At 44.3% G+C, this 24,878-nt stretch overlaps 1 protein-coding gene across 4 annotated transcripts in view; it reads left to right on the top strand.

Moving 5' to 3' along the window:
- vps13b (vacuolar protein sorting 13 homolog B) overlaps nt 1–24,878 on the top strand; it is a 256,357-nt gene that overhangs the window by 18,410 nt on the left and 213,069 nt on the right. For all 4 annotated transcript variants that reach the window (XR_003749954.1, XM_028981926.1, XM_028981927.1 and 1 more), the window contains exons 4-14: nt 3,244–3,364; nt 8,748–8,915; nt 9,620–9,801; nt 10,256–10,424; nt 14,559–14,836; nt 18,057–18,152; nt 19,484–19,606; nt 19,884–20,021; nt 20,799–20,886; nt 23,328–23,519; nt 24,677–24,846. Coding sequence is in view for 3 of the 4 variants with exons in the window: in XM_028981926.1 (XP_028837759.1) it covers nt 3,244–3,364; nt 8,748–8,915; nt 9,620–9,801; nt 10,256–10,424; nt 14,559–14,836; nt 18,057–18,152; nt 19,484–19,606; nt 19,884–20,021; nt 20,799–20,886; nt 23,328–23,519; nt 24,677–24,846 (1,725 nt within the window). In the remaining variant the exon portion in view is untranslated. The remainder of the gene's footprint in view (nt 1–3,243; nt 3,365–8,747; nt 8,916–9,619; nt 9,802–10,255; nt 10,425–14,558; nt 14,837–18,056; nt 18,153–19,483; nt 19,607–19,883; nt 20,022–20,798; nt 20,887–23,327; nt 23,520–24,676; nt 24,847–24,878) is intronic.

Raw genomic sequence — 24,878 nt, 5'->3', positions numbered from 1 at the left:
AAGCTGTTAGAATAAATCCTAGACGACCCCATTACAGAGTTTCTGTAAGGAACCGTCTCTCGAAGGAAATTACAATCAACAATATTTGCTTCAATTAAACAAATCTGCACCTATCACAAAATTTAAAATCTTATAAGCAGTGTACAATTTTATTTAATAATGACATTTATTTTTGCATCAAGTTTTCCTTTTTTTAAAAAAAAAATCACTATTTACACAGCATGGATCTCATAGCCCCCGTGTTTAAAGAGGATTGGGTCAGATGGGGGCGTCGGTAGCCCTCCAGACAGAAACTGCCACGCTCGCTGTCACAGAGCCAGACGGCCGAGTTGGTGGTGGGTCAGAACACGGTGGGGGTCACACCTTGCCTTCCTCTGCCCCTTAACCCCTCGGTGGTGCCCACTTACCCCCAGAGCAGGGGGTCTACCTCACACGTCAGTCACGTTGCAGCCGGCCTGGCCGAGAGGAGAGAGGGGAAGGTCCGCCGCCGCGGTGACAGCTGAGCAGATCGCACTCCGGGGCGTCTTTCTCTCCGGCTCTTAGCGCCGCGCCGCAGCCCAGATCACTTTACCCACGAGCAGCTGAGAGAGGCCACATCTGTCCCCAGACAAGCCATCCCACTGTCTCCTGAAACACATCTTTTTGTCCCATTTGCCTGGTACGACATTCCGTCAGTAATTCATTTTTTACCGTAAACTGAGCACACTCCTCGGCTGTGAAAGTGTCGGTAAGTTTCGCAAGTGGCGTGTGAACAATCAGCAATATTGTACTATCAGCGGGCTGCCCTGATTAGTTCTTTATTATTCCTGGGCGCAGTGTTTACTGAGCTGCGGCGTGGACACGGCACTGCCTGAGCTGCCAGGTCCCGGTGTAAATATTTTCCCCTCGCCGCTTTACGCCTGTTTTGGTGCGCCGGTGTTTACGTTACCACCCCGGCGCACGAGATGTGTTTTTCCATCAACCGCAGGCTACGGCCTTGTTCTCTTCATTCCGAGCGGGTGGGGGGCGTGTCTCGGCGCGATTCATTTTGACACCTCGAGTGTTTTCGTTGCCGCGAGTAAGTGTGCCTCCGGAGCCCTGGTAGTTCGGCCTGTCAGCACATTCCGGCTCGGAAGGTTCTGATGCCTGCCGACTCGCCGCAATCAGCAGCAACCTGCTCCGGGTCTCCAGGCTCTTTCTGTTACCTGCACGTCAGCCGTTTCCTGTGGGTCAGCTGAAACGGGAGTAAACCCCCCCCCCTCCCTTTTTTTTTTTTTTTGGTTTTAAATGGTGTAATTGAGCGTAACATATCAGATATTACACTGTGCTTTGGGGCAATCCTCGGCTCTGATTTTCATCATAGCAACTAGGAACAGTCTGTCAATAAAAGTGTATGGAAATGATCCGTGTTCCATTTAAGGGTTTATCGTCTTTTATTGTTTTGTCTATTTTAAAATATTATGGGCCCATCATCAGCAATAATTACTTTTTAGTTCTGATTGAATCCCGTGTTCACGAATGCTCTTTGAAGGTTCTGCTGTTTTAAAGAAGCAATACAATTGGCCTTCTTCAGATTAGTTCAGTATTGTTCTACATCAGCAACATCATTATTTCAAACTTTTGACCCAAAATGTGGAATTGTACTGTGTATTAGTGCAGGTGTCTGTGAGCATTGAGGTGCTGAGCATGATTGCATCGAAGCTAGTAAAGCCAGTATGTACTGCACAGAAAGGCAAAATGTTGGAAACAATATTACAATATAAATATTATGGAAACAATATCACAATTCTGGTGCAGAATCAGGACCATTTTCTACATTTCTACTTTTATCATAAATCACTAAACAATCAGTAGAATTTTGTATGCTGTATGGCCAAGACCGCCTTCAGTTGCTCTCTTTCCTTATCTGCTTTATAGGGTTCAACTGAATTACCAAATAAAAGTCAGATCTTGCTGCCATGTCCCCCAGTTTGCTGCCATGTCCCCACTCTGGACCGATGCAGGAAACAATGATGTCACAAACTGTGATTTTTGAGGATTGACAATTGAGCATTTTTTTCCCCACTGACCACTCTTCTGTGGGCCTTTGAGCCTTTTCTCTGTTCTGTCTGAGGAAGATTGCTGTAAATAAAGTGGGACTGAATCCTAATGTAGGACTGCTAGGTGACGTCTTCAGCAATTCCCCTGTTTTTGTGGCACCTCATCTTTTCGCTGCTGTTGTTCTTTATCCGGGGGCCATCGTGTATCCTATAAGTTGCTCCTGTTTTACGGGTCCAAATGTCCCGTTTATACCTCCGGCATTTACACATTCCTCTTACAACACGTTTATTTGTCGAGCCTAGGATGAGGTTGTAAAGGTTCGGGGGTGGTGGTGGCGGCTCAGTGGTGCATAAAGTGCCCTGCTCCCCTCTCCTCCTCCTCTTTATGGATGTGAGTGGTTAAAAAAAAGTTAATCAACTATCATGTTGCTAAAATGTGCATCTTCAGAAGTATGATGTGAAGTTATGGAAATGTTTCATACACCATCACTTTGTTTTAGCTGTGTTCCCCGGTTAGAATTTTTATTTTTATATTTTATTTGCTACATAAGTTTGTACTATGACTTTGGTTTGCAGTGAAAGGCAAATGAAAGGGTTATAGATTTTTGTAATTATGTGTGTTTTTGCTACCTTTTCCCAACGTTTCCCCCCCTTTTCCCAACATTTTTTAAGTATTAGAGGCAGGAACAGTGACTCACAACATAATACTATCATAATACTATTAATTATTTTCATTCAGTGATAATCAATATCTATGTAGGGACTACACCCCCCACCCATGACCTGTTCCAACTGCTGCCATCAGGCTAAAGATACAGGAGCATTAAAACATGGACAAACAGCAGCTTCTACCCCATTGCACCTCAATTCAATTTCTAATCCATGTGCAATAAGGTTTTGTGCATATTGTTTGTTTATCAACCTACCTAATTTCTGAAATGTTATATATATATATATATATACACACACACACACACACACACACACACACACACACACACACACACACACACACACACACACACACATCATTTTTATACTTTCCTTACTAAAATATTTTAGATACCGCTTCGGCTCAGGGACTGCACCTAATTTCATTGTACTTTTACTATTGTACTATTCTAATCAATATCTATGTAACTGAAGAAGCAATGGAACAGAAATTTTTGTGACGAGTTCATAATGGGAGGAATGTGTGTGTGTGTGTGTGTGTCTGCTTGTACAGGATGACCATGAGAGCTGTGGCTCCAGCTCCACCAGCCGCAGCGCTTCTGACAGTGCCAAATCTCTGGCCAAGCCCCGCCGTGTGCAGCAGGCCGCCCCTACTGACCCAGACCTTCCCCCAGGTGAGTAATGGGGGCCGCTTGATGGTGTCCCCCTCCCGCCTTCGCCCTACCGCCATTCCCTGGGTGATCCATCAGTGATAGTTCTTATCAGCAAGGCCACTTGACCACATGCCTTTTTCTGGGCCAAGGATTCCGGCCTCGCTCTGTGACCTCCACGCCACAGAAGGCTTGTTGTGCTTAAGCCGGCATGTGCGCTCTTCCACACTGGTCTGTTGCGATTGGACTGCCTTGCACTGATTTATAGGGGTCTTTTTAAATACAGCCCCTGCTTTGCTGTTAATGGCAGACCACATCCAAGCCGTTGTTGTTGTATTTCATTCATACGTTGCACAGGCACGTACCTGGAGCTTTTATACAACTCAGAATGGGAGATATATGACTGTAATCACCCTACTCCGATATCACAGTGACTTTTGACCTTCTAAGTGATTATAAAACTAAGGCCGCTTGTTTGTTTACCTTCGGAGGACATGGAGGGTACGAGAAGACGGGACCCGGAGGAAGGCTAGAGTACTTGTACTAATAAAGAGAGCTGACAAGCAACAGAAAGAAAATCACTTTAAGGTTAGCCCCACTAAGGCTGTGCTAATTATCGGCCGTGTCATGGGAGGATCCCCTTCCATTGCTGAGGAACGGATAACATCTCTGTTCAGCTGTTTAAGCAGAGACCCCTGACTTGCAGTTCTCCCACCGGGTCCCAGGTGAACCCCAAACCCATTACCCAGAGTCTGATGAACGGGTTCAGCCATGTTAGGCTTTTACAGCTCTGCTAGGAATGGGTGCATTTTTCCTTTCATCATTATTGAATGCCAGTTGCCTTGGAATAATGATTTTTTTTTGGAATCCAACAGTAACACACAATATGATACTATCACAACCTGGTGATTTCACAATATGGTCAATTCGTTTGTAATCAATATCTGTGTAACTGAAGAAGAAAGCAGATTTTTTGAAGCAATGGAAAAGAAATATAGAATTGCTTAAATTAGGGCTAACTAAATCAGTGTGTGATTTTTGTAACTCAGTTAACACAGTGGGGTTTGTTTGCTTCCTGTGTGGGTATGACCTATGACACAGATGGGTAATTGTCCTTGCTTAGGGCCCTATGAAATTTGTTTTATTTTTTCCTAAATTCGTTTTATTTTTATTTCAGTTTATTCCGTTATAAACATATTTCCATTATAAACATATTTATAAACCCTAAAAAGTGGAGTGGGTGGGAAAAATAACCTGCAATATGACAAATCAGATGTAATCACTGTGAATTGCAAAGTGCTTGGGCATTTACTGTTTGCTTTTGTAAACCATTTACATGTAAATATTAAGTGCATTTAATGCAAAGAACTATTTCGTAATATTACACATTCTTCCTTTTGTAAAACAAAAAAAAGTGTCACCTGTGACCTCACCTGTGATGTAAAAAAATTGTATCAAATAAATAAACATTGGCGAGATCACTTGCATTATGAACAGGAATCATGATAATAAAACCACGTTTTGAATCTGCTGATTTGTTGCATGACTGGTTTGTGCTAGTTTGCTTCTTTTCTCTGTTTCTGATATGAGTTATTGACTGCAAGGGGTAGTCACATATGTTCTTACAAAAAAGCTGTTCTTTCGAGTCATAAAAAAAAGTTTGGGTATTGTTCCGCTCTGAACTTGGAACTAATTCCGTATTTTTTTGCACACACCGTGCATGCGCGCGCATGCACGGAAGCATGGATTCGGCCAGTCCCCCTGCGTTTTCCACATTGCTCGCTCGAAGCCAGTGGAGGGAGCGTAGCAGTCAGGTGGTATGAGAGAATTTGGGAAGGATGAAACACCAGTCCCGCTGCTGCATTCTGTATTAGTTGTAGAGGCCGGGCGGCATTCAGAGGTTGACCTGATACAGCAATCTAGTCGTGAGATTACGCGGGACTGAAGTGTCTGTGTGGCCTGTGCTGATAGATAAGGGCGGATCCGTCTGATACTGTGGAGAAAGAATCTACAGGAATGACCAATCAATCACCTTCACCCCATTAAATATGCACCGGTGCATTTTCATTTACAGGCAAGTTAGTCTGCTCAGTCTGCTCCAGCGTGATGTGTAATGCGATTCAGTTGCCTCTGTCTCTGTTTGCACACAGATGTCCTGTTTAAAGCGCCCCTCCTGCGTCAGAGCGGGCCCACATCACTGCCGCCGCCAGCTGGCCCCTCCTCACCTCGCACGACTTCGGGGGCCGTGGCTCCCGGCAACGGGCTCCCCGCGGCCGCGCGGGCGCTTCACAGGCAACCCAAACAAAACGCTGCAGACACCAGCGCAAGCCGGCAGCAATTACGCAGACAATTCGCCTTCTCCTTCAGAACCCCCATACTGCTCGGATTTAAGCCCCGGCAACCCCGGCACGGAGACTGATGTTAATTCTCATGACATGGAACGCTTGATTTTATTTATTCATTTCCAGAGATGCACAGAAAGCATTTCGAGAGCTGCCCCTGCCGTCCGTGGCGTCCTGAGAATGATTAAGTGGCTGCATGCTGTGGTCACTGCTGGCAACTGCTGCCGGCAGTAGTGTTATGGTATTGATTTACATTTTTCTCTCTCCACAGAAAAGTAGCATATGAAAGCGAACTGATTGTCATTGTGAAGCACAGCACACGGTGACACAACAAAACGTGTCCTCTGCTTTTAACCATCACACTTTGGGAGCAGCGGGCAGCCATGACAGGCGCCCGGGGAACAGTATGTGGGGACGGTGCTTTGCTCAGTGGCACCTTGTGATTACGGGGCCGCCTCCCTACCCGCTAGGCCACCAATGCCCCCATCTTGTGTTCTCATCTAGTTTTTTTTTCGCGTGGTTGCCTTTGGGGTCCTGAACCCAACAAACCAGCGTGTTTAATCCTGCGACACCAGCAGAGCAGTACCGCGGAAGGAAACGCGGCCCTCCACCAGCGGTGGCGTTGCGTAAGCATAAATCCCGGCACACTTGACGTAATGGAGCTGCCGGTGTTTTCACCCTCTGGTGATTAGAGCTTTCTTGTGCGAGCGGATTCACCACGACAGATGTGCTGTACTGCAGTCAGTACTCTGGTAAACTCTTAATCGCTTGTTTTCTTGCACGATTCAGAACTACCTGTTCAAGAAAGCGAGCCTTTTGAAGTAATTGATCGAATGAAAACATCCTCAAATCTGCATTCTGCAGAAAATTCTGGGGAGTACTAAGAATATCAAAAGCTGGATATTTAGTATTGTATTAACTATCAATTTTTATATTCTCATGGAAGACTAATGATTGTTCAAAGATGCTAAAATTAATGACTACAAATATAGCATTTTCTGATGAAGAGCTTGCTTTGCAGTGGCCTTGCTTGCTTCGAACGACTTGCAAGGGTACCCCTTGTTGGCTAATAACTGGCAGCACTAATAGCTGCTAATACTTTCCGTATACAGGAAAAGGAGAACACGGCTTGTATAGGGTTTCTTTCCTGTATTGCACTGAGGAGAGTTCTTGGCCGGTGCCGGGATCACATAAAGGAGTTGGTTTTTCCAGCCATTTTATGGTTGAACAGTTTTAAATGGGCTCCTTCCCTGTGGGCCCAGGCACAGGTGGCGGCCGCGGCCGTTGTTTATGGAAGTGGGCGCGCGGTGCCGGGCCTTGCGGAAGGCAGGAGGGTGTGGGGTTCGGAGCCGGGGACCCGGGCAAATTGCATCCAGAGAGGGGACCAGCGGGGAACCCGCAGTGGGGCGGCACGTTATTTTATGGGTCTGTCTGCAGGTGCGGTGGGCAGGTCTCTCGGCAACCCCCAACACACACACACTCAGAGTGTACATTTATGATAATATACAGTTCGCGTGTGTACTTTCACTTTTCCTGAGCAGTGAGTGGAAACACTGTGACATCACAGGTCGGGGTGCTTAGACAACCCCCTCCGAATATTTGGCACCTTTTTCCCGAGGAAATCCATGTAGGTGATGTAGATGTTCAGCAAACGCGTAAAGCACAAGAAATAAATTTAAAAACTACTTGCCCCTCGCGTTGTGTCTCTAAGAACCAGCTCCTGCAACGAGCTTTTCATTCCTGTTCTAAATACCTCTGTTTACATCTCAACAAGAATCTCTTATTTGTCTTCCTAGAGCGGTTATTAGAGCTCAGACGCTGTCCAGATGGCCCATGTTGAAGCGTGAAGGTTCATTTTGCCACTACTTATTCAGTGCTGCCATGGATGTGGGATGGCCAGCTCACCCTCTACATTTATACCGAGCGCATTGGGTGCATCTAGTGGGAGATTTTTACCGGTGACACCACACTTTCGCATGGAGGCACTTGGGGAAAACCAAACATTTGGATTGGAATATAAGAAAAAAAACATAATTTTATGTGTAGCTTTGAGTGACTGTGTTTAACAGTACATGAGAGGAATGAATAATGCTATTGGTCTGGTGGTGAAGAGGATTTATTGCTGTATATTTTCATATTTTATGGCCTAAACTCCCTTGTCTGTAATATTGTAGGTCCTTTGTTGCTTTGTTGAGTAATGACCTTACCATGTATGGTTCCTCCTGAGCTTCTGTTTCTCTGTGTTGGTGAGTTAGTGGAGATGGGTAGAGCGCTTCTCTTCTCAGCCTTTTCTCTTCGTTATGCTCCACTCTTCTACTCTTTAGACCATTTAAATTGAAATCATTATACGCAGCTGATATTGATCTTAAAACCTCCCATTTAGCCGGCAGTAGGCGTTCCGGTACACGTGAACTCATCGCGAATCGCTCTGCTCAACACGCCTCTTTAATTGCAGTCTGGAGCAGCAGGATTAAAGCCGCTTGATTTATTCCGACGTATGTCCGTGTAGTAGCTGTGTGGGTTTGCCGCTGATACTTGAGCGCCTGGCCAGAGCCAAGCGCGCACTTGGATCTTGCTCGGGTTTCCTGCAGTAAGACACGACATGAATGATGTCTGGTGAGTTGGTGGAATTAGAGGTATGAGCCCAACCTGGCTGGGTTATGGCAGAGCTTGTACAGTAGCCTCCAGGGTGTAGAACCAGTAAGGGGGACTTTGTTTTGTGGTCCATTTTTTGGGCTTCGCTCGTGAATTCTTTGAATTGAACCGGACCCCACATCTGAAGGAAGACGAGACCTCCTCTGAGGTCCATAAATTCACTGAAGATTTGTGGTGGAACAGCGGGTGCTCGGGGAAGAGAAAATGTTTTCTTATGGAGATTTAGCTTGTTTCACCACTTGCGTCCAAGAGACGCAAGTGGTGCTGGAGAATAACATGTCAGCCCTGGCCTTATTTTCATGTCCACTATGGGGTGGAGGGGTCAGGCCCAAAAACAAACTTGCAACCCACAAATGGTGAAAGATGGTCCCGTCGAGCCCCGACTAATGCCTCCGCCCGTTCGTGTTTAGGGTATGTGCAGAGCCTGATCCGGCGGGTGGCCAACAATGTCAACATCGTGGTGAACAACCTCATCCTGAAGTATGTGGAAGATGACATTGTGCTGTCTGTGAACATCACGTCGGCGGAGTGCTACACCGTGGACGAGCTGTGGGACCGCGCCTTCATGGACATCGCTGGTGAGCTCGCCCTCCGCTGGGCCTCCAGATGCCTCAGATGACACTCGTTCCGGTCGGCCTCTGTGGAAATGGAAGCATTTGCATGGGGTCACATACTGAAATGCTATTTATGGTTCAGAGGCAGCAGTGATTTATGGGTTTGGGGGATTTCAGCTGTCTTAATTAGGTATCTGTGCATGAGTCAAAGAATCTCTGAAGAATTATGTGTGGAACGTTACTGTCCATTTTGTAAACTACAGAATAAATTAACTTAATTTAGTTTCACCAATTATTGGTCATTTACTTTGAGCCTCCTCCAAAGTGAAAAGAGGTATGGAGGATTATTCTTGTAGTCTCCTTCAAAATACCGTTCTCTTCAAAGTTCTTCTGAAATTCCAGCTGGAGAGGACTTTTCCACACAAAAGACATACGAAATTGCACCATCGGCATGAAATACATAGTTGCATTTGCCACTGAGAACTGCAGATGTTCATAGTGCTGGAATGAACACATAAAGTAAACATGAGAGTAGATATTCTCGTTCACATGAATGCATATTTTAGGCAGATGCCAACGATGGTGAACTGTTTACTCCTGGTTCATCCTGTTCATGGTTTTGGCAAGATACCTTAAATTGGTAGCTTTGTTTTGTATGTCAACTTATTTGTTGAGATACTGCTTCACATCCTCCTGTATTTACTTCTCTTTCTGCCTTGGCCCTACAGCTCCTGACTTGGTCCTGAGGAAAGTGATTAATTTCTCTGATTGCACGGTGTGTCTGGACAAGAGAAATGCCAGCGGGAAGATCGAGTTCTACCAGGACCCTCTGCTCTACAAGTGTTCTTTCAGAACGCGCCTGCACTTCACCTACGACAACATCAACTCCAAGATACCAGCTGTCATCAAAGTACACGGCCTCCTCTCCCGCTTTCTCCATCCTGCTTGACTTGTATGGCGTTTCCTTTGGCCCCGTACTGTTTGCATTTCAGAGAAACAGGCCGGAAAGTGTGTGGTGGCGTTAATAATTTCAATTCTGTCTGCACTGTCCTAATATTTCACTCATGCTGCTCTTGCAGAAGAGGCCGTCTCACTAACTGCCTTTTAAACGCCAACCCCGCACTTGGTGGTAGCCCAGTGGCCAAAGCTTCAGGCTGATGCTTGCTACCGATCTCTCTCTTGGGGAGATCTCCATAGATGCTGATGATTGTGTGTGGCTTTTTGTGGGCGTAGTTTTTATTTAAGCTGTTCTGTAAAACATTTGAGAAATCTCAGTTATGCTGTGGGGGCGTTTTTGTGGTCTTTTGGCATGAAGGTGTGTGTGTGTGTTTGTAATTGATATTTTCTGTTCTTTTTTGGTGCAGATTCAGACAATGGTGGAGAGTCTGAAGCTGTCAATCACTGACCAGCAGCTGCCCATGTTCACCCGGATCATCGAGTTGGCCATTGCACTGTACTATGGTGAGATTGGCAGCCATAAGGAGACTGAGGTTGATGAAGCATTCAGCAGGACAAGGGAGGTAGTCGGCACAGGTAAATATGTTGGTATATGTATGTTTATTCTGTTGACGTGTATGCTGGTCTGCGTATTCTAGAAACTGCTGATCTTCTGGAATTTTTACATTCAACCATCTGCAGGGTTTACAGAAATTGGTCTAAAAAATGGAAACTACCCAGTGATGAACATGCCTTGTTACAATAAAGGTGTGCAGAATATAACCTCTGAAAGAACAACAGGCAGATGGACTTCTATTGTACCACCACAATGGGACAACAGAAGACTGGAAATACATTGTCTGGTCTGATGAGACTTGGATCCATCCTGCCTTGTATGAACAGTTAAGGCAGGTGTTGCTATAATGGTGTGGGGGAGATTTTCTTTAGTACCAACTGAGCATATTTAAATTTGCATAGCTTACCCGATCAACCTGCGTGATGATGTCTTGTCCGTATGGACCAAAATCTTTGAGGACCGTTTTAAACACCTTGTTTAATCTATGCCACGAAGTATTAAGGCATTTCTGAAGGCATATGGGGGTCCGTTAATAAAGTGCCCAGTGAGTATACACTAAACACATTCATACATTTTACAAATGTCACCATTATCCTGCTAGTAACACATGGGTACATGTAGAGGATCTTAGAGAATACCAGCCCTTAACTTTTAGCCATACCAGTTGTAAGACTTTAACATTTTAACATTTTATCATGCACATACTTCTGTACATTTGTCCAACACATGGTGGGGGTTATGATCCTTCGGTTCCTTTGAAGGATTCATTGTCCCTCTTCTCCACAGTAGTACACGAGCAAACGGATCCTGAACGGGACATTGAGCATCATTTGGCCATGCTTTTCCCCTCCCAACCACAAGGCATAGAGTGAATAACTCAACACAGGCTGCTGTCAAAAACCACCACACAGCAAAAACATAGGCACAAACTCTTCATGTCAACTACAATGAAAGTAGCAGGTTGTGGGATGTAATGCCCCTGTCAGTGTGAGCCTTCTGCCTCTGTGCTCACTGATAGGCATGTACCTTTTTATTTATGGGTACGGCTATTGAATCGGGATCCCCTCACAGAAGTTCACAGCAGTGGAGCTGGCCTGCAATTTTAAAATCATATTATGGCCTCAGGGCTGTTGTTCAGCTCACTTGTTTGGCTATTTCACTGGGATATTTTAGGAATTGGTCTGACCTTTCGTAGCACTCCCCATAAAAAACTTTTTGGGTAACGTTTCTTTTGGAGTGTTTTTTCCAGCATCACCAAAAGCATTACGTGCTGAAGTTAACACTTTGAGACGTTCCTTGACGGTGCCCTGATTGGTGTACAAGCTGATGCTGTGTGGGGATGTGGAGGAGTGTATTGTGAATGTCAAATGCCATATATGTCTTGTTCTCCTGAATGGGAACTGTTGCCCCTACTCTGACTGATTTGGCTGAATTTCATCTGAACTTCAGTGTTTTGTCCTGGAGTCGGTAACAGAAACAGGCCAGCACAGCTCTGGGCTCTAATAACGTGGGTCAGCCAGTAGAACAGAAACTGAACTTGATGATATTTCTTCATGCGCCATCATAATTAAAGGAATGGAAAAAGTCAAATTTAGTTTGAACTCTTCGTTGAACACAAATAATACGTTTAAGGGGTTTAAGGGGTTTTAAGCCCATAAGCAAAGTACTATTCTGTAGACATTTGTACTTACTACTGATGTGCCAAAGTGCTAAAAGTATAATCCTCATAATGGTACACGGCACTGGACAAGAGCCCTCTTAAATTGGCATTGACTGGAGAACTGCCACACTACACCATACTAAACTGTTGCATATTTGTCATTATTTGCAGCAAAGCGTATTGTGCCGACCATCTGCAAAGCATTTTTGCAGTTTGCTCCTCCTCGTGGACGCTTGCTTTCCTAATGGCCTTGTCTCTGGCGGCATTAATGCGCCGTGACTTCTGCCGTGTGCGGTTACTTGCAGAACATTTTCCAAGGGAATTTTTATTTGTCCTCTCTGAGGTGTTCGACTTTTGTAGTTTAATGAAGTGGATCTAATTTAACGAAGTGTGTTTTGCATCTGGAGTGTGTGTGTGTGTGTGTATTGTGTGCATTTCAGTGTGCATGCACTTGTGTCAGAGTGCGTTGGACTGCATGCATGCTTCCGTGTGCGTGGATTTTACATTCGTGAGCCCGAATACACGTGCCGTTTATTAAAGCACGCACCCAGACAGAACTGTCTCTTTTACTGCCTGTGGACAGCAGTAAAAAAAACTGTGGTTTGAAATGAGACGACCTGCATGCGAAAAGAGACAACTTTACAAAGTATGTGAGAAATTAATCTACTCAAAGACAGCAAGTGTGGGAAAGAAAAGGAATAAACGTACATTTTTAAAATGCTCCGGCTCCCTCCTGTCCAAGTTTTTTGGGGGGGATGTCCTGCCTCTGTTTTGAACCACTGTTCTCTGGTCCTGTTCTGGCTCATTCAGCACTGTGAGGAAGGGCAGCGAGCAGTTTTTTATTTTACTGCCTGCATGCTGCCAGTCGATGAATCAGTAATACTGCATGGTGAGTATCATTAAAACTGCAGTTATAACTTTGGATGTATGCACAGCACATGTTGGCGAGTTTCTGCACCGAAGTGTTGAAGACATAGACGGTTCGACAGCTGATGTGTGTCGGTGCACGTGCATGCTAGTTTGATCAATTTCTTATGTGTTACAGAGTGTGCACTGTAAATGCAGACAGCAGGCAAATGGAGGACGTGTGTGTGTCATATGTTTGTAATATGAAGTCTGTACATCTGTGAATACTGACATTTATATACGCTTTATGTATACAGTATACAGGCACACACACATACAAATATAAATTATATTATTGGTTATCAGCCAGTCATTTGGATCTGAGGGTGTCTGCTGAATTCTGCCTCAGTCAGTTTAGGCCTGATGTGTGTAGTCAGGTAGCCCATCAGCCGACAGAGGCACCCTGAGGGACACAGAGGGACATCTGCTGGCACGAACAGGCACTGCTTGAACAGTGAGTGGTTTTACAGATCAGTTTAAGGCGTGGCCAGAGATCTAAGCTCACCTGACACAGCAGTGTGTGATTGTTGACAGCAAGTCGACTGCGCATTGAAGAGCTTGAACGATGGCTTCATTCCCGCAGAGACGAACATGGCAGTTTCACACAAAGATTGTCAAATGCTGTCTCTCAGTTCACTTTCTGGAAAGACCGAGTTCATGTCAAAACTGGGAGTAGCACTTCAAATAAATCCCACTTACTACCATTGTGTCCCTAAGCAAGACACTTGACCCTAAGTTGCTCAGGGTGAGACTGTCCCTGTAACTATTGATTTGTAAGTCTCTCTGGATAAGGGCGCCTGATAAATGCTGTAAATGTAAATGTTCTTCAGAAATGTGGGTTTCAGTATGTATGTCTAACATGTAGGTAGCGGAAATGTGCAGTAAAGCTCACTTAAGCATTGCTTCAAACAAGAGGAAAAGAAAGAAAGACAAGAAAAATCACCAAAACGGTGTATTTTCAAACCAATAGACTTGATTAAAACGTGGTAATTTTGGCAGGCCGAGCCGGCGGGATTCCACAGCCGTGACCTCACATGTAATATTGTTTTCTTGTGGAGATGTGGGGCAGTGTGGAATGGGATTACACATTCTTATGCCCTGACATCAGTTTCCCTTCTGCTCGCCATGCAGGGAAACAGGCGTGATGGGACGAAGGCCGAAGGTCACATGAGAACTCGAGTGAGCCTCATGAGTCCCGCTCGCTCCCCGCCACTCTGTTGTCCAGCCCATGGCCACTGACAGCACAGCTGTGGCCGTGGCCTCACATCTGTGCACCAGCGAGTGGTCATGGGAGGCTGCTGGTCAATGACCACCCTGCCCTGAGCACAATGGCTGCTTCCTGACTTCTCCTCACCCTGGCACATCTATGCACTTGTCAGCAGAAAGCTACTGTTCTTTTTGCAAAAAGAACTGTACCAGCAGCGGAACCCACATGTCAAACATGTCTGTCTGTTATAGGCAGAAAAAAAACATGAGGAGGCTATGCTTGTGGATTTTTTATTTTTTGGCTCCTATAGATGTCATTTTATTTTCTTATGACCATTGTTGTGACAAAGGCCACTTTCTTGACCGTGTTCTGTCTCCACAGGTATGGAGGTGGATGGCGACTCTCAGGTCACGGCAAGCCCATTCACCATGCCAGATCAGTATATGCAGACCGGTGTGGAGGCAGACGAGCAGGGCTGGGTATCCTGGGCCTGGTCCTTTGTTCCTGCCATTGTTGACACTGGGGATGAAGATGGGGAGGCTGGATTGTACGAGGAGGAAGGAAGTGGAGAAGGTCGCAGCAGCCAGCAGCAGCACGCTCCAAAGGACCCGGTGGTGTCAGTAGGCTTATACTGCACCAAGGCTACAATCACATTTAAGGTGTAAAAAATACTTTTACCTGTACACAATACAACAATGTGAGACCCTGTCAAACATTTAATCACTAACTAGTCCATTTATATATTTACTTTATTTAGTCCCATGACATTTAACTTCTTTTTTTTTTTTTTTGCTTTTATATCGCCCCCTAATACTGTATCTGAAGTCTCTTTCTGAAATTTAGCCTTGGTGTAGAATTACAGCCACTTTGACACTTCGGTATCTGTAGCTTTAAAGGAGAGAGGCGGGACGAGGAGGAGAGCAGCCTTTAGAAGTGAGGGGACATTTGTAGTAATTCACCAACCACAATGTTCGACACTGAAAGGAAGTTTAAGTTAGTTATAGGGTGGTGGTAGCATAGTGGGTAACACACCAGAAGACCCAGGTTCAAACCCCACTTAACCCTGAGTGTCTCCGGGGGGGACTGTTCCTGTAACTACTGATTGTAAGTCGCCCTGGATAAGGGCGTCTGATAAATGCTGTAAATGTAAAAAGTTTTTCCAGAAAAAGGTCATTTTGTGCTCATTTTTACATCCAATCACCAAGCAACTGCAATGCACATCACGAGAATGTTTTAGGTGAGTGGTGCAAAATTCTTAAAACTTCATAAGGGGCCAAATTCCAGATCTGACCATCTGAGCTGCCGCTCTCTGAGCGGTGAAACAGAATGGCCAAAGCACTCTTTACACCTCTTTACTCTTTACAGTGGCATTCTAGCCACTGCAGGACCACAGACAGACTAGGGGAACTCGTATTAATGTTAAATTATCTCACAAAGTCACATTTTCATGATAGGGGGATATAGGGAATACGTTTAATTATATTCTTCCGGAGACTAGTTGCTTTTTTTTTTTTTTTAACTGTAGCACAAAGGTAGTAACAGGGTTTATTAGAGTGTGGCTCAGATTCGTATCACTAGCTGTTTTCAGTCTAATTCCGGTCAAAGAAATGCCTCAACTGAATCCAAGGTGGTACTGCACTTTGCAGCTTAGTATCCCAGCAGCTCTTTGTTAGGCCTGGGGAGCACGTGGCGTCTTGTGCCACATTAATGTTTTTACATTTTACATTACATTTACATTTACATTTATGGCATTTATCAGACGCCCTTATCCAGAGCGACTTACAATCAGTAGTTACAAGGGACGGTCCCCCTGGAGCAATTTATGGTTAAGTGTCTTGCTCAAGGACACAATGGTAGTAAGTGGGATTTGAACCTGGATCTTCTGGTTCATAGGCAAGTGTGTTACCCGCTAGGCTACTACCACCCTGTTTTAGACATTGTGCATGGTGTGATTATTATTTTTATTGTGGAAAAAAAAAATAGAAGTTTGCTGTATTCCTGCACACTCCGCTCCAGAATTGTTGGAATCTGCATGCCGTGCTTCCCACCCTGTGGGGGGAGGTGGCATTTTTCTAATAGCACTCAAATTGGTCCTGTTGTGTTTTTTTTTTTTATCAATTAATTGCTTCTTCTCTTGAGTAATTGCACACAGATGAAATGTTTCACTTTCTCTGTTCTTCTTCCTGACTGTTTCATGCTGAATCTTTTTGATTCACATGCTCAACACATGAACCTGCCTTAGTTCCTGTAAGCAGATACGAGTGACAGTGAGATTTTCTGGCACCCTTTTTGGATCACAATTACTGTTTGATGTGAGATAATAGATGGTTCCTGTAATTTCAAGGACATCATTACTAAGGAATGGACCACCTGACCGCCTCTTCCCTACCTTCTGAAATCATCCTTGATTTTGTCCTTGAGGCCTCGCGTCTAAAGCCACTAGGCCTTGGTTACTGTCCAGACCACTCATCTTTTTTTGCTTTAAGTCTCAACCTCATCAGAAACATTTCTGGAATACTTCAATTTATAGGTCTGCTGAAGAGCATAGTTTTGGCTGACTGTTGATTTAGCAGGTTAGGAACGCTTAAAGAAATATTTGAAAGATGGGTAGCAGCAGTAGCTGGGAGCTGAAGTTACAGGGTGAGGCTCGCCGACTGGCTCCTTGTGTTGTTTTAGGAGCAGGTACAACCTGCGGGGTTTTCAGCCAGCGCCGGCCATTTTGGCCCTGGAGAAAGCATCAACAGGGCTGGGTGTCTTTTGGGCTCCGGGCTTCAAAGAACCCCACGGCCCTCTCCACAACTCTCTCAAGGGCTTATGGGAAGGTTTTGTGGCATTCCTCACACGTGAAAGAATGAGAGGACGAGGGGAGAGGCAGAGAATTCCATCATGGGGATAATAAGGTGCAGCTGCCGCTGGTCCACCTGCTTCCTGTGTTAAAGTGGCGGCCGAGAGATTTTTACCATCACACCTCTGCTTGTGTGACACGCTCACGCTCAACACTAGGCCGGCACTATACAGTGATGTCCTGTAGTTTTTTTTTTGGTAGTAATTTAGTCATTGAAAGAGCATCTGAAGACAGCTTTAATTGGTGTCAGCAAATTTGACTGAACCAGCTGACAATAAGTACCAGGCTGAAGTTAGTGAAATTAGTCCATCACTCGGTATAACACTCTTGTGAAGCCTCACAATGCTTTACTATGTCTTATTAAAAACAAAAGCAAATTCACAACTGTGAACTTGGCATTTCATAACTTCATCACGTACGATGGTCCTGCTGGCAGATTTGGCTGTGGAATGTTTTTTTTTCCCCTCATTTTGACAGGATACAGCATTGGTGAAAACACACTGACGTATCTTAAGTTGCTTGCAAATGAAATCATGAGTCTTTTGAAAATATTTTCCTACTTTCAGTTTCTCAAAATGCTTGAAATATTTGAGATTTTATCTCTATCCAGCTCAAGTGTTCACTTTGGGCTTGATGTCTTTCCCTTTTTTTTCTCTCCTCCATTTCTTTCTGTTTGAATTGTGCTCTGATGTCTTAAATGGACTTAAGTCAAGATATATTGCTTCATGGTCAGCATCGGCCAGCCCTCAAAGGGTAATTGGGTGCCCTTGAATCTGGCTTGTTTGTTGTCCCAGAAAGGAGTGAGTGCAGAAAAAAAGACTGTCACTGCTGTGATGTATGTGTCCAAACCACGGACCCCACAGAAAGCCGGCATTTCCCTCACATTCCTTTATTCCCCCATTGAGCAAATTTTTCTGCTGCCACTCGACTTTATAAAGCCTTTCTTTTGTGGGAGGATGTATTTTTCCGTTCTTTTTATGTTGCTGCTACTGTAATGTCTTTTTTTTATTATTATTTTTTAATTTTTGTTGCAGTTGACTGAAACACAGTCAGAAAGCAGCTACTACAGCCCCCAGAAGGTGAAATCGAGGGAGGTGCTCTGTGTGGAGCAGGAGGGCATCACTGTGGAGGTACAGACACTGATTTGGGGTAACTTGTACTGGGTTACGCTCAGAGTTCGGGTCTAATGCACATAATAGCAATGTGTAATCAGGATTCAGTTCGCTCCATGTTACAATTTACAAGTGATACTAGCTGTCACTTTGTATTTTGGCCTGCATCACATGGAACCCTTTTCATTTAGTTTTAATGTCAAATTTAAGTAGCCATAAAGCCCACACGTGTAAAGATGATGTGACCTCTTCTGAGGGGTACTAAACAAATAATAATTACTAGCAAATAAATAATTGTCACATTCATGTATATATCTTATTCATGTTGCTGTTGATATGCAAAAAGTAAACAACAAATTCACCACCTAGAAGTATTACAAAAGAGAAATAAATTAGGTTAACTTTTCAGGGATGTATTCTGAATCCGTAATGTATCATAATACATGCTTTTACATCGCTTTTTCATAATTATTTTGCACATCCTTGGTAAAAGGATCTGTAATAGATTGTGGGAAACCAGATGTTTAAGAGTACTAGAGGTTGAATAATTCAGTTCGATCAATACAAATTCTTTAGGCCTGTTGTTTTAGGGTTAGTCTTCCAAGAACAATTTAACCAAACTAGGCCATTCCAGCTGTTCCCCAATGTCTCTGGGTAGAATCTTTTCATATCTGGTTTTGTGGAATTATCATTACCCGATCACAGAACATGGTCCCAGATATGTGATTTCCAGCTGCTTAAATTCACAGCCAGCATTGGAATGTAAGCATTGGGTTAAGACCATTTAAGGTTTGTGTGTGTATATATTTTGTTTGCATCTGTGTGTGTGTATGGTCAGGCGACACAGTATAAACTGAATAAGTGTGTTCAGGGGAAATGGAAAATGCGGCCTTGTAATTACCATGTGGTGAGGACAAACCCTTTACTGGATCTGGCTGAGCTTGTGCACCGAGGTGGACTGAGGGGGTCAAAACCACACCTAGTTTCCTTCAGCCAAGCACCCCTACTCTACTAGAGTTTTATTAGCACTTCTAAATGAGGGTAACCTCACCCAGCCCACAAATAAAGGTATATATTGGCCTGACTTGGATAGGTTATTATGCTGCAAGTTTATAGTGCATTATATTGAATTTTACATGGTCTTAAAGCTCACACCCAAGATGTATGAAGCAGAAGGGCCACATTGAGTTTAACTTTTATCGCTCTGGCATCAAGGCCTAAACTGCTGTCTGCTGTTAGAGTTCTGCACTTTTCATTTCTGCCGCATTTGTGCCTGTTCTCTGTAGGTAAATGAAATTGTTTTCATATTCAAACAATCATTTCTCCCTCTATCTTATCTCTTCTCCCAGGCATTAATGAAGGGTGAACCGTTCTTCAACTGTCAGATCGGCTTTGTGGGCTGTCGAGCCTTGTGCCTGAAAGGGATTATGGGAGTACGGGACTTTGAGGAGAACATGAACAGACATGAAGGGGTAAAACCTGATGGAACACAGAGTGACCATTGACACCTCAGTCTGAGACATCCCGTTTAGCTGTCTGTCATACTGGTGAAGATGGCCCTTTTCTTGAAAGAGGAGAGAGTTTGTTTTCATTCAGAACCAGCCGTGACATCTTTTGGCAGTACAGCCTTAGCTTTACCCTCTTTTTGAAATCCTATAAGATATTTACTATCATATCATTGTAGTTTTAAAAATCTTCTTTAGCTGTTACTCACTCTAGGTCGTGGGATTGTTTTGGTCATCCTGGCAGGATGCTGTGTTCTTCAGCTGTGGAGAAACCCTGAGCTCCAAGGGCATGACCTACCTGACCAACTCCCTCTTCGACTACCGCAGCCCTGAGAACAACGGTGTTCGTGCTGAGTTTATTTTGGATACCAATGTTCACAAGGTACCAACCAAGCCCTGGTAAAGATGCTGTCCTAACTTGAAACTGTAACCTTTAGTCATAAAAACATTGGAATATAAATTAGAATTATGCCTTCTAATATGTTGAACTGATTTATTTCTGATAGTATATATGTATTTAGGAATAATTAGTGTTTGAGTATTTTTTGTGCTTTATTAATCAAATTTGTAAGTTTATCAAATGTTTTGAGCATCATGTTAGACCTCGCTTATAGATTTAATTAACTCTGCTTTATCAGGTTTGGACTTCACCCTCAACCACCTGTTCACACAATTGGTCCGTCCATCCGTCCGTCCACCCCCCCACCCTCTTGTTCATGGCAGGCTCAGACACGATTAGACATTCGTTTTTGGCAACTTTAGTGCTTGGTGTTACAGTCTACAGGATTAGTAAAAGTGATATCCATGATTTTCTTTTTACTGATGTGAAGAGCTACAGTTACATTTACAGTTACATACCTGTACATTTATTTGGGTTGAATAGAATTTAAAATAGTGTAGGTTCAGTATATTTTATTAATTGAAATAATCACCAATCATCACATATTCGTAGTTATAGTTCATTTCCTTTATCACTGATGTCATATGTCTCTAAATATTTTTCATTAGCAGCATCCCTGCTGCTCTTTGTGCTGCAATTGAAGCAGCGTTAGAGCCATGGAGTTGGTCCACTGGCTGATAACCCCTTGCACGACTTGTCCTTGTGGGGGTATGCTGGGCTTCATCTTGTTTACCCTCCGATCCTTTTTGTGTTTGACAGGAGACCTACACAGAGATAGCAGGCATGCAGCGCTTTGGTGCTTTCTTCCTGGATTACCTGTATACAATGGAGAATGGCAGCACTAAAGGTATCGTCTCAAATGCAACAACCCTTTTTTCTACTTCTCACCCCCCTCTAGGGTGCTTTCCTTTTTCCTATTGGCCTCATTCAAACAAACTGTCTCTCTTCCAAGAGACAAAAGAGCTCCACTTGTAGGTAGGGGCGTGGCCACCTGCTTCTTGACCTGGTTGTCCTCGCTTTCACCCTGAACCTACCTGGAGGGAGCTGTCAGAGCTGTTTAGACTGCGCTGACATGTGTTCGAGTCTCTTTCTTTCTCCTGCTTGTTGATACATTCTCTTTCTTTCCCCATTCCCTCCCCCTCTCCTTCTTTACCTCGTGAAAGTGAATTATCCTTCTCAGCCAATTTGAGTGTTGCTCTTCGTTGGAGGGTCGACCGTGCAACCGTAGGTTCTTCACCATCTCAAGGATGTTTGTTCAGGCTGAAAGACTCATTGAAAAGATCAAGTGTTTTTGCCCCACCCAACTGTTGAGAAATGTTGTATCTGGCCTCGCTCTTGATCCCTGTTTCAGACCAAGCGTCATGCAGTGAGGCCGGCAGGCATGGTGTCTGAATGCAGGGAAGGTAGAGAAGACTTCCACAGAGCATCATCTATGTTTTATCATAACAGAGTGGCGTCTGTCAGCAGAGCACTCGTCTTAAGACAGGCCTGTAAAAGTGATGGATAAAATTAAAGTCACGTTTGAGCCTTTGGTTAAACTTCTGCATATGCGGGTAGCAATTGAACAAAATCCTGATTTAATGTAGGCCTCTTTATTGCGTTGCAGTGAACGCACAAGCGTCATGGATGTGACCAATGGTCATGCAAATGAAAGGTGTTAATTGCTTGGATCTATTTAAATCTATGTTTCAGATATATGACAACTGAGTAAAATGTCATTTCTGTTTTTTTTTAATAAAATGATTAAATGTTATTTTTGTATGTTATTGGTAATGCACTGAACCGCAAGTAAGGAATATTGCCGGGGCATGCTAACCCCTCAGACAAATATTTTCAGACATGAAGGCAAGTGAAGTGGAAAGTAAAAGAAATTCCAGACATTAAATGTGGTATATTAGCAAACATGCCACCTTGTTTGCACTAGCCTTTAGAACACCAGCACAGCCTGCAGTGTCACTTACTGTTCAGTTCCCAGGACATGGCTTCCCTGGGTTTGTGTGGCTCCGCATTGCTTATTCTCTCACCCCTCTGGAACGTCTGATAATCATCTAAATGAAGAAAAGCACAGATAGTGTCAGCCTCAGCTGTCAGGGTTATTTTTGATATCGATGTAAGCGTTCGCCGTGGCCTCTTCCAGAAGCTCTAAAATTACACTTTCCTATCGGAATGCTTCTCCTGTCAGTGCCGGCCTTTCCCGACGATCTTATGTCAGTCCAGCAAATTAGTGGTCGTTGCCACAGGACGAGCGTAAACTCTGGGTAAACGTAACCTGAACCGGCATGTGCAGCCCTTTACCGTTGACTTCACGTCAAAATAATGTCGGGCTGGGAGCTGCAAGTGAGAAATGAAGATACCTCTAATTCTTTAAATCCCGGCTAATTTCAATCCTTCAATCCTTCATCTGGCCTAAGTACAGCCATATGTTTGATATTTGGCTTAATCCATCCCAGCAAAAATGGGAAGAGGAAGTGACATTGCCCGGTGGATTTTTAAAGTCTTGAAAATCAAGTAGGAATTTGAACCCTGCGCAGTGGAAGTGGAATTTGCATCTGGTTCTGTGAACTCTGAAAACTCTGTTCGGTGTGGACGTAATGAGAAAAGGGCATGTCTCTGTTTTGGCCATGTCTCTCTTTTTCTGTGTCCCGTTAGTTTTAATTTATCTGGTATTACTACAGTGAGCTGAAGGTTTAAAGTGAACCGTTTCGGTGGTGTCGAATGAAGGGACAGCTGTGTGTGTGTGTGTGTGTGTGTGTGTGTGTGTGTGTGTGTGTGAGAATGAGGGACCAGTTCAGCAGACATTTGGAATATCCATCACTGTTTGGGGCAGCGGGCCGCAGTGCTGCAGCAAAATGTATCCGTAAACTAACAGATGTGTCTTAGTGCGACAGCGTCGTCCAGCGATAAATCTGCTGTCCTGCTCACTTCCCTGGTGCTTCAACGTGTTAAATCAGAAAAATTGGTCCCCATATTGAAGTTCCACATGAAACCGGACAGTGGCTTGACAGGAATGTGCCATTTTAGAGGAGGAAGCAGAACCTGCGGTGCAATCCTATGGATATGTTGTTCCCCCTGGTTGTTTCTATCTCTGTTCTTGGCGATGACTGAACTTTGTGTGACTGCCTACAAGCCGTTTGTATGCTTTATATATTTATGCGCCCCCTGGGTTGGCTGGATAGTTATGGCATTTCACATGATGTTCTTTGTGATGGGCTTGTTGTACCTTTTTAGCATTATACCTTCTGTGCATGCAACCCGGTTAACTCTGTGTATGTTTGTTCCAAATCTCAGTCAGCATAGGGCACCAGGATTTCTCATTGGGGAAAGAAGAGGTGGTGCCTCTGGTGCAGGAGGCATCTGTGAAGCGTCTGGTGATCGGGCCTCTGGACGTCCAGCTCAATAGTAGTGCCGTGCACCGCATCCTGAAGATGGTGGCCTGCGCCATGGACCACGAATATGAGCCCTACCTCAAACCACAGCCAGGTGAGCCCTTCCTTGGAAATGCGATGCATGTATAAAGAATCCTGACGGTTGTGGAAAATAATCTCCAGCCTTCTCTCAGCTTGTGTGTGTGTGTGTGTGTGTGTGTGTGTGTGTGTGTGCGTGCCTATGATTCATTCATGAAAAGCAGACAGTCATATTTTGGTACTGGCAATAAACCCTAACGGCTGTGTCATCACAACCCATCCAACCAATTACTGCCCTGTCAAAAACAAACCCACCAAATCATTACGTTTTCACATGTAAAGACGCCTGCCATGAACGTTTTGAGTTTTTTTCTCCTTCTTTTCTTTCCCCAGCAGTTGGCACACTGTGGTTTTTGGTTATCTTCGCTTTTGAAGATGTTTGGAAATCTGTTCACAAAATGTGCATGTGGAATTTTTTTTTTTTGGGGGGGGGGAGTTTGAATTTTGTTAAACCATAACATCCGTTGCTTTCAATTATTTAGCATCTGCAATAAATCGAGTAATTAGACCCCATCAAAGGCGCTCAGATTCTTTCTCGTACGACGTGAGCAGCCAGAAGAGGATGCAGGTTGACGGAAGGACAAATTTGGGGTTCAGCTTGTGGAGCATCACTCCTAGCGTGTCTGTTAGTGATTTGGAGGACAGCTGCTTTGGTGTTTTGGGGTGTGGAGGTCATCTCAAACTGTGCATTGACCCCTCGGTGAAGGTGAAGGTCAGTGGGAATCAGTCCGCTCTCGCTCTACCCCATCGCTCTCTCTCTTTCTCTTAAAACCTTCCTTGCCTGGAGCCCAGGAAGATCCGTTCTCCAGAAAATCTGAGCATGCGGGAAACCCGGCCAAATTGGCTTGAACACTCAGGCTTTTCTGTAAGAGCCCTGCTCCTTCCTTTTATACAGGCCAACCAAACACTAAATTACAGACAGTGTGTGCTGGGCTTTTAAGTAAGCTGCCAAGGAACTATATTCCAAAATGCTGGAATTTTGCATCTGGTAATAGGAAGACTAGGATATGAATTGTTTTTTTTTGCTGTGAGCAGATTAAACTATGGTTCCACTGATAATCCCCTAACAAGCCCAACCATCTGTAATTAGCGAATGTCATAGAAACTAATACAAAATGCAAAAGGATGAGATGACTGCATACTGTGCATAACAATTCTTCTCATTTCTGCCAGATGTGGTGGAGGAAAAACGAGCACCCCTCACCCAGGAGGAAGTTTCAGGTCTAGAGGAGTTCATCCCCACCCGCCTCACCTCCATCACACTGCTGAAGACCACAGTCACCATCTCCATGGCCGAGTTCAACCTCCTGCACTCCATTCTACCTCTTATTATGGGCCACAAGGTACTTTGGTTGAGTGCATGTGCCTGGACTCA

The sequence above is a fragment of the Denticeps clupeoides genome, chromosome 5 (genome assembly GCF_900700375.1).
Source record: "Denticeps clupeoides chromosome 5, fDenClu1.1, whole genome shotgun sequence".
Classification (NCBI taxonomy): Eukaryota; Metazoa; Chordata; class Actinopteri; order Clupeiformes; family Denticipitidae; genus Denticeps; species Denticeps clupeoides.
This window is presented reverse-complemented; position numbering and strand designations above follow the sequence as displayed.